This window comes from Condylura cristata, unplaced genomic scaffold, assembly GCF_000260355.1.
Source record: "Condylura cristata isolate star-nosed mole 26May11 unplaced genomic scaffold, ConCri1.0 scaffold00024, whole genome shotgun sequence".
In the NCBI taxonomy this organism is placed as follows: Eukaryota; Metazoa; Chordata; class Mammalia; order Eulipotyphla; family Talpidae; genus Condylura; species Condylura cristata.
In genome coordinates this window covers 6529816-6543480 of record NW_004567125.1, presented here as the reverse complement: position 1 = coordinate 6543480, position 13665 = coordinate 6529816, and the positions used below count along the sequence as shown (strand labels likewise).

General features: G+C 35.6%; 2 protein-coding genes across 2 annotated transcripts in view; one reads left to right on the top strand and one right to left on the bottom strand.

The window, feature by feature from the left end:
- Positions 1-13665, top strand: part of LOC101637090 (28S ribosomal protein S17, mitochondrial) — a 103596-nt gene that overhangs the window by 45630 nt on the left and 44301 nt on the right. The gene's annotated exons all lie outside the window — the stretch shown is intronic.
- SEPT14 (septin 14) overlaps positions 1-13665 on the bottom strand; it is a 37442-nt gene that overhangs the window by 5608 nt on the left and 18169 nt on the right. The window contains exons 7-10 of the mRNA XM_012729233.1: positions 11904-12000; positions 10448-10616; positions 9411-9543; positions 7199-7367 (exon numbers count right to left, since the gene is read on the bottom strand). Coding sequence (XP_012584687.1) covers positions 7199-7367; positions 9411-9543; positions 10448-10616; positions 11904-12000 — 568 coding nt within the window. The remainder of the gene's footprint in view (positions 1-7198; positions 7368-9410; positions 9544-10447; positions 10617-11903; positions 12001-13665) is intronic.

The window sequence follows — 13665 nt, the reverse complement described above, 5'->3', positions numbered from 1 at the left end:
GTTGCGCCATGTGGACCATGTGGATCACTTCAGGGTGGGGATCAAACTCACACTGAAGTGGCCATCTTGGCTTTTCAAGACTGAACCAAGACAAAACAGATAGCTTGAACAGTCCAATTACAAGCATGAAAATTGAAAAGGCAATCAAAATTCTCCATAAGAATAAAAGCCAAAGACCACATGGCTTTCCTAGTGCAGTCTGCCAAACTTTCAAAGATTTAATGCAATGTATCTACCCAATCATCTCAAACTATTTCAAAATTTTTGAAGAAAAGGGAATCCTCCCAAATGAATTTTGCAAGGCCAGCATTACCCTGACCCCAAAACCAGCCAAAGACAGCATTCAAAAAGAAAGCAATAGAATGACATCTCTGATGAACATAGATGCAAGAATTCCTCAACAAAATCTTGGCAAATCAAATCCTGCATTACATTTGGAGAATCATTCACCAAACCAAGTGAGGTTCATTCCAGGGATGCAAGAATGGTTCAGTGTATCTACCCAACCAAGGTCATTAATCACACCAACAAAAAGCAAGATGAAAAACACACTGTCAGATTAATAGATGCCGAAAATCATTTGACAAGACACTACACCCATTTATAAAAAAAAAAAAAAAGTTCAATAAATCAGGAATAAAAGAACATAACATAAAAAAAAATGCTATGTGACAAACCTACAGCTAACATTATACCAGGAGATAAAACTGAAAGTATTTCCCTTAAATTAGGAACAAGACAAGTATGTCCACTCTCACCACTACTATTCACATAATATTAGAAGTCCTAACTAGAGCAATTGGAGAGGGGGAAAGGGCATAAAAGAAATTCAAGTTGGAAAAGAAGTAAAGTTTCAGTGTTTGTAGATGATATGATGGTATACATAGAAAATCCTAAAGACAACATCCCCCTTAAAAAACTGCTAGAAATAATAAATGAATATAATAGAATGTTAGGATACAAGATCAATGTGCAGAATCTGTTGTGCTTTTATATGCAAACACTGAGTTAGAGGAAAGACAAATTAAGAAAATAATCCCATTTACAATTGCACTAAAAAGGATTAAATACCTGGAAGTAAACTTAAAGTAAAAGACCTATACACTGAAAACTTTAAGACACCTTTGTCTTCTTGTATTTCTTCTAACAGTGTCTTTAGTTTTCTAATTTTATTTCCTTGTTCAATAGTTTGTTTGTTTTTCTTCTATTTGATTTAGTAGAAGAGCTTCTTTCGATATTTCTTGTAGAGTTAAGTCTAGTGTTAGATAACTCCGACAGATTCTGTTTGTCTCAGAAGGCCCTTGTCACTCCCTGATGTCTGGAAGAGTTTTACAGGATAGAATATTGTTGCCGGGCAGTTTTTATCCTTAGGTATTTTGAATGGGAATACCTTTATGGGTGCATGCTTTTCCCCCTGGCAGCTGCCTTCGGTCTTCTTTGTCTTGAACTCTTGGTAGTTTCATACCTATTGTCTTAGTGTAGGTCCCACTGCATTTAGATAACCAGGTATTCCTTTACCTTCCCAGCTGTGTTTATTGAATTTCCTAGTTTGGGAAGTTTTCCTCCATTAAGTTCTCTGTGTTGCCCCCTCTCGTCTCATTTTGGAGTATCTGTTATTCTTATGTTGCCTACCCTAAAGGAGTCTGATAATTCTTGAAATGTTTCTTCATTTTTTCTTCTTTTTATTTCTCATTCTTCTTCCACCTGGGTCATTTGTTTATTATTATTTAGCTTACTGAGTCAATCCTCCTTTTGGTATATTCCATTTTCATACCTTTCTCTAGAATTTTTATTTCATCTATTTGGTATTTTCATTTATTTGGAATTTCTGTTATTTCCTTATTCAAAACTTAACTTTTTATTTTCTGTTCATTAATTTTATATTTGGGATTCATTCACTTTTACAAATTGTTGTACTGCTTTAACTTTTCTGTGTGCTCTTATATCACTTAGACTTTTCTCCCATCTCTTCTTTTCTTCATTTTGATGACTTTGAACTATGTAATAAGAAAATAAAATATTTCATGTCTTTGTGGTTAGACTTTTCTCTTAGAATTGTTCTCTCCTGCCATTTCATAATCCTTTGAGGTCTCAAGTAGCCATGTGCTGTGGCTTTTTTTGTCTGCCTGTTTTGTTGCTTTAGATTTCCCCATTTTAAAAAAAGTAGTGTCTATAGCAGTAACTTAGAGATTAAACTATTTCTACTTTTTCTGTAGGTGCTGAGTCAGAGGGTCAAGGAGGGGCCTGAGAGTTGTCTGGATGTGGATGCTCAGGGTGACAGCGGGAGAGCTGGCTCATATTTGTGGCTTCACAAATAGCACTCCTCCCTGGGGTTCTGGCCCTGAGACTCTGCAGCCTGTGTGCATTTCATGAGGTCAGTACCAGCCTGGTGGTGGCGGTGGGGAAAGAGAGGAGTGGTCCAGCACAAGTTCCTTGTTCTTTTCACTGGGATCCCAGACTCTGGAGAGCACCCCAGGTCCTCTGCATGCATCTACCTTCAGTCAGAGGTGTGTACTTCCACACCATCTGGCTCTTCGCTAACCAGGAGCACTGGCTGACAGTAGCACCACAATCTCCTGCAGCCTCCCTTCCCTGAACTGCCGCCTCAAAGCACCTCTCTCCATCTACCTCTTGTCAGTGAAGTATGATTCTCCTTTGTGTCTCTTCTAGTGCAGTCTGTGCTGGTCTCTGATTTCCAAAGGTGTTTGAGTTTCACCACAAGCCACACGACCCTCTAGATGTATTTTTCCTCGTGTTAACCGAGATGATTCTCTAGGCAGCAAAGCAAAGAATCTCTGACACCATTTTGGTTCCACTTTCCTTGTTTACTTTTTTCCAGAAGATTTTTAACCTTACATGAAACTAGCTTTAAGGACAGTGTTCTTCCCCAGAAAGGAACATGTACCCTTATGCTTTGTATATAATCTATCAGAAGACTATTATTCTTACATGAGCTCCATATTCAACACAGTATAACTTCAGAAAGTGGAACTCTTCCAGATTTCTAGTATTACCTGAAAGTTATTTTCAGCACAAGAATCCTTTCTGTGAATGAAACATGGAACTTTGTCTTTCCACCCAAAGTTTCTGACGGTACTTGCAATGGCATTTAGTGTTGTGTTCATTCCATGAAAACCATTTGTCACTATATGTTTCTCACAGAGCTCAACACTGAGGCACAGCGAGGATTTTTGAAAATAGGATCTTGACTCAGATGGATGTACCAAGAAGGTGATGCATATAAGTAATAGGTAGAAGGACAAAATTAATTTATTCTATGATTTCTAATGATGTTATCTTCTAGCTATGGTACTCAGTTTAATAAGAAATCAAATTGATAATGAATTAAGAATACTTCATTTTTTCATTGTGACTGACTTTTGGTAATTTGACAATGCTGTGTCATTGTGCCTTTAGAAATAGGAGTGTTCTTTCAGCTTCTGAATTTTTGTGGTAACTTCTTTCCTTAGGTTTGGGAAGTTTTCAACTTTCTTTGAATATGGTTTCTGCTCTTGTCTGGATCTCTTCACCCTCTGGGATAACCATTATCTTTATGTTCCCTCTTCTAATAGAGTCAGCAATTTTTTGTAATGTTTCTTCATTTTTGCTAAGTCTTATTTATCTCTTCTTCCACATAGGTCATTTGTTCATTTTTATTCTATTTCACAAATTCTTTTCTCTGTAAGATTTAGCCTACTTATTTACTATGCTTTCCATGTTTGTCTTTACTTCATTCAGTATTTGTTTGAGCTTTCTTAAAAAATACCCTCAACCTCTTTCATGAGGAACTCTTTCTACTCCTGGATAACTTTTCTGGACTTACCTTTCTGTGTTTCATTGAGATTCTAGAATTTCATTGAATTTCTTCATAAAAGTTATCCTGGGGCCTCCCTGGTGGCGCAAGGGGTTGAGTCTCAGCACTATGTAGCTATCAGCAGCCACTGTAGCATGAATTTGTTCCCCAGCCAGGGAGCTGATCCACATGGCACAGCAGACCTCTCCTGTCTTACCTGCTGCTCCTCTCAGTAGTGTATTTCAGTCGCTCTGCCTGTTCTGCTTCCCATTCTGTCTCTGGTGAATCGTCTCATGCACCCCTCACATCTGGCTTATACCCCACTTCTTCTATGCATAAATAATCTTTTTTTTTTTAACTATCCTAAAATCTTTGTTTGCTAGGCCTTAAGTCCTAAATCGTTTATATGGATCTGTGAATTTTTATTCTTCTCTTTAAGCTTCCCCATCTTATGTTGTCAGGTTCCTTTTTCCCTAAGGATAAATGTTGCCTTACTCAGTTTTTCCAGATGGAACACTGAGGCTTTAGTGTTGTTTGTTTAATCTTTGTTTCACTTGGTGGTATGTGGAGAAGGAGGGAATGTGAAACTATGAAGGCAAATTCAGTCTTGAGGGAAAGGGAGGGTTGACCAAGGTGAAGAGTCCTAAACAGCCCCTGGGACCCAAGTATGCACTTACCACTGCACAAAGCCTGCGCTCCAGGCCCCTCCTCCTTGCTCTCCCTTTCTAGGGTGCATGCAGGTCTCTTTCTCTAATATCAGAACAGCTAACTTCTGAAGGAGTGTTGATAAGACTCTATCAGTCAGCTTATCATACTCTCCACGAATGAACCAAAGGTCCCAGCCCCCATGCATGTAGCTCTGCATTTCACCCTCATTGAGAAGATCCCTACAAAAAGTCTGTATATTGCACAGTCCGTACCTGATTCCTAGCTTGTTCAGATTCGGGAATGACCACTGCCCTGGCTGCAACTTGCCTCTCCCTGTACATCACCACAGCAAGCCACCAAACACTAACCTCACAATAAAATATTCCTGAACCAGTGAGCAGTAGTTGTTTTTTTCATGTTATACTTAGGGAAGAGGTGTTTCAAAGTGTCCCTATCGCTGCGATGTTGTGGGTGGAGTCATCTAAATTTTTTTATACTTTATGTTTCCATAGCCTTGCGTGTCAATATTTCACCAGACATCCAGAATAAAAGAAGCAGGCAGGTCAGCCATGTCTGCTGCTAAGTCCCCCAAAGAAACTATACTAAGAAACAAAGGCTGAACACTGGCTAAGGTAAGCAAAAGTATTAGTCTTGTACAATCAACTATCAAATGGGCGGTGGGGTGGGGGAGGGGCATCTGGCTCTGTCCTTCAGGAACAGATTATCATGGCTAAGTGTTGATGCTTCCAACAAATATTATTATGTACATCTGGGTATATCACTGTTTCCTAAAAAGAAGAGATTTTTTAAAAAAATATTTATTTATGCATACAAGAACTGGGGTACAGGCCAGAGGTGCAGGAGGTAAGAGGACCCACCAGACACAGAGTTGGGGAATAGCACAGGCTGATTGACTGAAATGCACTGCTGAGGGGAGCAATAGGCAGGTTAAGACAGGAGAGGTCTGCTGCGCCATGTAAGTCACCTCCCTGGCCAGGGCTGTGGATAAGTTCCACTGTGCTTTAAGCCATTGTGCCACCAGGGAGGGGCCAAAAGAAGAGTTTTTCAGAACCAAACATAACTATTCCAACTACTACTAGTGAGGTGAGCAAATAAAAGCATCAGTGCCCTGTGTTATGCCCAGAGAAATTCTCCCCAAGGAGAAATTTAGTCTCTTTGGCAATGTGGAGCTAAAGAAGCTGGGACTCTAACTTTGAAAATGCTGAGTAATGATTGCAAATTTTAAAACCAACCAACCAATAAACAGAAATATTCAACAAGTAAATCTTTTCCCTAAAGGGCTTATCATCCGCAACTGTTTATTAAAACATAGAAAAAATCCTACCAAGTAGCTAGAAATAATTAAAGTGCCACTTCTAGAAAAGTTGAGGATTTGTTCAAAATTATTCTTTACATTTTTTTAGTCTGCTAATTTTAAGATCTCAAAAGAAGAACTGCTATCACATTCCCCAACTTCAAATTATACTACAAAATGACAATAGTAATAAAACAGTATGGTATTGAAATAAAAACAGATTATGGAACAGAACTGAGACCCCAGAAACTGATATATGGAGCTAATTTTGTGATCCAGTAGCCAAAAGCACAGCTTGGAAAAAAGAAAGTAACTTCAACATATGGCCAACTGGACAGTCACATGCAAGTTAATGATAGCAAGCCAATAGCTAATATCATACACAAAAATTAATTCAAAGTAAATGAAAGACTTGGATGTAAGACCTGAACTCATAAAATGTATAGAAGAAAATGTAGATAATTAACTCATCCACTTTACCCTTAAACATTTTTTTGGGGACTTGCCTACAGTGGCAAGGGAAACACAGCAAAAGTCAATAAATAGGATTATACTAAAGACTTCTGCTGAGCAAAAGAAAACCACCACCAAAATGAAAGGGCAACTTGCTGGCTAGGAGAAGATATTTGCACATTATACATCTGACAGGGAATTGCTATCTGAAATGTATTATACCACTCAGCAACAACAAAAGTCCCAATTTTAAAAAAATGGACAGGAGATGTGAATAAATACTTCTCCAATGAAGACATACCTCACTTATAAGGGAAATGCAAATCAAAACCACAATGAGGTATCAGCTCACACCTGTGAGATTGATATATATATGTGTGTGTGTGTGTAAGTATAAAAGTAGCTACAAAATCTGCCATTCAATATTCTAATAAAAAACTCAATATTTCATCATAATAAAAATGATCAAGAAATGATTATCAGAAGAATTTAATAAGAAAAATGAGCCTAAGAATTAACTTTTCGTGGTATAATGTATCATGCCTAGACACCCCAACAAAGTCCCTAGAACCAACAACCAACAAAGTCCCTCGCTTCTCTTTACATATGAAAATAGTCAAACTTGTGCCCTGGGGCCGTAAGCAGGCATATGGCAAAAAGAATTCCCATAACTAATGAACACTTTTTGCACTGTGCTATATGTTTTTGTACTGTGCTATATGTTTCTCTGAATTTTTTTAGTTTGGCAAATGTTTATTGAATGCTAACTTTGTGCTAGTCTTGGTTCTGAATACCGAGGAACGGCACCTAACACAGGGACAAGATACCGGCTCTCAAAGAGTTTACATTCTAGTTGGTGAAGATGCACAGTACATACACAGATTTTTAAAAGAAGTAGCAGAGTAAAATGCTCTGAAGACAGTCTTAGGAGATAGGGCCAAGAGTGGTGGGTGCTACACACATAGAATGGTAAGAGGACTATTTCTTACGATCTTTGTCCTTCTTTATATTGGTGTACACCTGAGTCTGCAGTGTTTCAGAAGCAGCCTTCATTTTATAAAAGTCTATTATTTCTTCCTCCAGTTGTCTTCTTTCTTCCTCAAGTTTCATTGTCTCCTCTTGTTGAACTCTTTTAAGATGCTCAAACCTCTCCTGTAGCTGTGAAACAAATACACAGTTGTGATTCAAAGCACACCGTAGTGATACATTCCCAGGAGCAAAATAGTGGATTTTTCCCCTTGTTTATGAAACATACCATAATCACCAAAGCAGAGACAGAGCTTAATAAGTCAAAATTCATGATTAAAGTAAAACTTCAGGTATGAACGTCACATATTTTTAAGTATTCCCATTGAAACCAGAAGTATGAAAACACTCAACTTATCAAACATTTTACTTTTCCTAATGCATTACATTTCCTCACTCTACATTTCCCCAATAACTCTTCAAATAAAATTTGATAGATGCTCGCTAAAATTACATTAAATATAGCATGGAGTATGAAATATTCTTTCAGAATTAAATTGATAAAGAACTTTGAAAGAAAGTCTCATAATTCTACCTCTGCCAGTTACTTTATATTTACCTGTGAGGCCTTATTTAATCTGTTGGACTTAAATAAGCCAAATTAGCCATATGAAAAAACATAACCTTGGATTCCATTAAAGATAACCATAGGTCCTTGCCATGACTTTATCAGCAACATAAGGATTGTTTGCATGCATCAGAAGAGGTATGTTTTTTAATGCTCTTGTTTATATGTTGTAAAACTAGTCAGGACATCTTTTGAAAAAATAAACAGGCTGGGGGCTTCCACTACCAAGTATTAATCACTTGTCTTACATGGCAGTGAGAAACACAGTGTTAACACCAGTGGTTTTCAAAACTACATGTCCATTAGAATCATCCAGTGGGTTTGTAAATCTTCCGATGCTCAAGTTACACCGAAAAATTGCCTTAGAATACCTGCAGCTTAAATGCAGGCATCAGTGCCCTTAAAAAATTCTCTAGGTGATTTTAGTGTACAGTAAAGATAGTGCTCTTAGTTCTAAAGATGTGGCTATTTCCTCTACTGGAGTCAGACAGTTCAGCCCTAAGAAGTAAATTAACATGTAGATACAATTGCAAGAAGGATGGTTGGAAAGATTAGAGATCTGATAGTGTGGTATCTGTAAGTGTTAGCAAAGATACTTTTATTTGAAAACGACAGGGTGAGGAAGAGATCATAGAAGCTAGGGCTTCTGTGGAACACCTCAAAGCCTCTGTTTTGGGCTTCACCTGGGCCAAAGACTTAGGCTGCAATCTTGTGTCTTTTCTCCGTAGGGTTCGTGGGTTGGGCTGGCAACCTGCTCCCTTGTGTCCTCCCAGACTGCCCAGCTGCATACCCATCTTCCGTCACACAGATGCTTAGATCTCCCTAATGTCCCTTCTGTGTGTTCTGTGTGGGTTTTAATATAATGGGGTACTTCAGTCTCACCTCTCTGCTGTAGGATTCTGAGTGGTATCCTGTTGCCTAATGGTTGTTGTTCTCTCTCAAGGGAAAGGAAAGCTATAAGTAATGTCATATGTTGCCATCTTAATGTCATGTCTCCCAGTCTTTAAGTACTTGAATATTTTAAAGATGAAAGTTTGAAATCTGCTAAGTCCATCTGCTATTTGTATATAGGAAGTTTTATTTATTTCTGTGAGTCTCCACTTACCTTGTCAGTTCACCTGATTATTTTGTTTTGTTTTAAGTAATTAAGTTGTTACCTTTCCGAACCTGCCAGGTGGCCCTAATCCACTGTCACCTTATTCCCCTATACCCTGAGATTTCTGGTTATTTTATTTCGACCAGCATCACTTGCTCCCTCCTACAGGTATTATCAGACCCTACAACAACCTCTGCTATGCATCACTTTGCACAACCAATTTTGCATAGGTTGTTAGTGGGTCTCCTTTAAAAAAAAAATGTATTTGAAGATGGGAGGATAATTTATCTTCAGCGAACAAAAAATGAAGCAGATATGTAGAAATAAGTTTTATAACTAAAAGAGAAAAGGTAGGGAAGAAAGAGAATATTTAAATGATTGATCCCATTTCTGATCACTTCCTATTTGGGAAGATTAGCAATTATTTAAAATCATCAATTAAGCTTTTGAAATTAAACCTTCCAAATCATAGGATACGAAAAAACGAATACAAATTAAACCCAGCACTTGCCTCTTTTTCGGTTGCTTTAAATGTTGTTTCTTTTTCCTTTACTCTCTGCATAAATTTTTGTTTCAACTCTTCTTCTTCCCTCATACATTGATCATAGAAATCCTGTCTTTTGGCTTCAAATGTCTCTTGAAAACTGAAAAAATGAATTTTCAGTATATTCATATTAAAGTGCTAGTATAAGCATATAAAGTATATTTTTTATGTTATGTTCCTATGGAAATTTCAATATCATAAGATGTAAAAATGAGGACCATAATTCATCTGAGTATATGGTGAACATATAAAAAATACTAGAATTTCTAAATAGTCATGTCAGTGATTTTTTTTGTTCCCATTACTTTTGAATATATCATACTTCATTTTTTGACAATAAAATGTGGGGGAAACTCTAATTTATGTAGTTTTCAAAATAAAATAAATCTAGGCATCGTCCAAAATATGATCCAGTTAAGATAGCCAGCTCAATTTTTGTTGTCTTCAAAGAACCCCAGTAGAAGTAACAGAAATATACTTCACTGTCACACTTTTGTAGCACAAGTCACGTGTCTTTTCAATATAGCTAAATGAACCTACTCTCACTGTTAGTGCTCAGCTTCCATGACTTTACGCTGCTGCTTATCCCTTTTTCTCCTTCCAGTCTTACGTATTCTTTACTATACTTTTCAGTATATTTTTCCTCAATCTTTGTTAGTACTTTTCAATCTCCTTTCTGAGTTCCTGCTTCATATAAAATACAAAAAAATTCTTAAAATTATTTTTAGATACACATTTCAGCATGTAGACATAATAGATACAAACATTTTAGCTTAGGAATAAGCCTTTGCATTATGTTGTTCCTACTATCTTTCTATCTGAATCTAAAGATGACTTGAAGACCTTTAATATAAGATTATCCAGGATTTGAGAAACACAATTATTCTCATTGCCAAATAACTATATCTCATAGATGTAAGGACCTACTTGCTTGCATATTAATTATAAAATAGGGTTATTAATGATATTTGTGTGTATCATTAATTTGCAAGATCTCTACTCACCTGACTGGCTTGTTGTCTGGGCCCACATCAGTAAAGCCCATTTTTTGCAGTTTGTAGCACCTGTAACGTTCATAGTGCTGAACATGAGTTTGTTCTTTCAGATCTTCCATATTTGTACTAAGAAGCATATCTCGGAGCTTAACAAAGTCACAGTGATTTTCATTTTCCACTAGGCAGAAAAATAATAGACCACAGCACTCATTATCAGTCCTTGCAACTTAGCAAGTGTTCTTGAATGAATGCATTCATGACAAACACTTAAATAACAGCTAAGCTATCATCCTGTTAATAGCTATAATCCTTTTTGCCTTGTAAATATGGTTAGATGGTACATAGCAATGGTAAGCAGAGAATTTATAGACCAGAAAACTTGCTTTGAATTTATTAGCCAAAGAATAAATAGGAAACAGTGAAATATCCTATTACTCTATGACATTGGTTTTTATTAGTAATTATGGTAATATTTTACAAGCTACCATCAAGTTATTTCAGAGTATTAACAAAGAATGCAATATAGCTTCCCTAAAGTAAATAATTTCATTAAGCTAAATCCTGTTAACATAAAGGCCATCACAGTTGTATATGCTTTAATGATCAAACACTACTTAAGAATCATATTTATGAGGCTGAATTCATCAGTATTCAAAATCAATTAAAAATTCACATGGCTCTCTCCTATATTTGTCCTATATCAAGAAGACTGAGCACAATCTATTGTGTATGATATTGAAAATTTAATGTTTATTAAGATCTGTTATATTTAAGAATGTGTTATAATTTTTTAAATTCTAGGATCAATTTGTTTATTTTGGAAACTATTCACAGGTGGAAATAAGCTATTTCTAAAAATTAATATCACAATTATAGGAAACATACAATAAATCACTCTCTATTACAGTATTCCAAATCTTCATGATACTGGATAACTAATATAAATGTCAAGATAAAGTTATCTAAAGGTAACTATATTCCTTTATTTTAAATATAGTTAATATCCCTTTTCCTTGAGACTACTTAAAAGTGATTTATAAACATATTTGTAGCATGTTTTAAAACACTCCCATTTATGCTTCAATATCATTCAAAATTTCTTTTGTCCAAAGCATTTCCCAACTTCTGAATATGATAGACTATACATAGAGATAATATGCATATAGGAGATTGGACTATCTGAGGAGGTTCTGCTCAACCTTTGTGGATTTTTGCCTAAAGCATCATCCAGCAAACTCCTGTGAGAATATATCATTGTCAAAGTAAACATTAGTTTAAATGAAACATAATATGTATTTATTATTCATTGTTAATTTACTGTTTAATAACAGTTACCAATATTAGCAAAAGTTAAAATAATGTTATGAAAATATAGTCTTAAATAACTATAATACATATGACTATATGTGTTATATCTTTAACATAATCTTTCCAGAGCAAACCTATTCACTGTCACCATATTTACCTTGTAAAACTCCCCAAGGGTATTGACGGCCTCTGACTGTCCTTTTTCCAACTTTTACCTCATCTATACTCCCTACTACAGCAAAAGGCAATTGTCCCTAAAAAGTAAGAACAATATTAGTTATGTTCCTTATACCAATATGCCTTACTCTGGTACTCTTAACTTCTCTTATGTAAATAAAAAAGACAGGAATATCACAATACTTTTTTTCAAGTAAGGGATATACCCTGACTAAAATTTTATGACTGGAAGTAAGTATATGTAAGCTTGTTTCTGCAAGCATTAGCCTTGGGCCCATAAACAATTTAAAAACATCTGCTGGATAGAGCCTAAAGCAAAGCATTCTGCTGTAGGAAACAAATAAAAATTTTTTTTTCTAATAGGCAATATTTTTCTCACATTATCTTTACCCTGAAACACAAAGATAATATTAGGGAAATGATGCACAGATCACTTTGAGCTCTAGCATCAGTGTTAAATGCAAAATTATTAAGAATAAGTATGACTACAATAATTAGTTAAAAGAGGTACCACATAAAGTAGACTAGTAAAGATTATCACATATGGCTCAATGTCTGTAAACACAGTTATGGGGTTACTGTGGGTAATGAGTGTCAGGGGAGACTGATAAACGAGGTGTAACCTAAGGGAGACTTGGGAAGACTATAAGCAAAGTGGAAGGGCAATCACAAGTAAAGAGAAGACTTCGAACTGGATGTAGAGACAGAAGTATGCAAGATATAAGAAGTTATATGGATTGTCTGAATAGAAGCACTGGTATACAGGAAATAATCTAAAGTCAAAATTATTACACAACATGCTAATATTTACATATCCAATCTGTCATTCCGCCTTGATGAAAAATTTAATCCTATGAGTTTCTAGATACAAGCGTCCCAAATCTTTAGGACAAGATATAGCAAAAAATAAAACACAGAAAAATAAATGTAAAACTATTAACTCAAGAATCTATTTAGCTACATATACCTTAAAATAAATGGAGTATGAAAATAAGAAAAGAGAAATGAAAGTTATGAAATTAACATTTATCTATTACATGTTGTATTCTAAACCTTACATATCAGGAAGACTCTGGAATTTATACTTCACAAGAAGCCTCAATAGAGAATCAGTGCCCCCACAGTGTGGATAAGCTACTCCCAGAGTCCTGCATCAGAGATTTTTCCTTGAAAAGAAGCAGGCTATAGAGCATTTAATTGTGCCCCCCAAAATACCTGACATCATTTTCAATAGGAAGAGAAAGAAAAGTCAGTGGAGCAGAGGTATGGTCTCCTTTCTGGCATGAAGGAGCTTAGCTGTTATCGTTTCTGTCAAAAAGCTGAGAAAAAAACAACTGGCCAAATTAAATCAATCAGAAGTCAATAGTGGAAAAAAGATAAATAATACTCAATAATATGTAGAAACTAAGTGTTATTTTAAAACCAATGAATGAAAGAAAAAAATCACAAAAAGAACTAGAAACTATATTCAGACAATCAAAAAAAGAAAACAAAACTTATCAAATACAGTAAAAGCAAAGCTAGGAGGAAAGTTTATAGCTGTAAACACAATTAAAAAGAAAGATTTTTAAGTAAAAAGAAGAAAAGTTTGAAATCAACAACCTAATTTTATAGTTAAAGTAATTATGAAAAGAACAAGCAAAACAAGCACAGACAGGAAATTATAAAAATTGGAGCAAAGATATAGGAAAATAATAAGAAAAATCAACGAAAATAAGTGTCGTTTTAATTGAAAAGTCCTA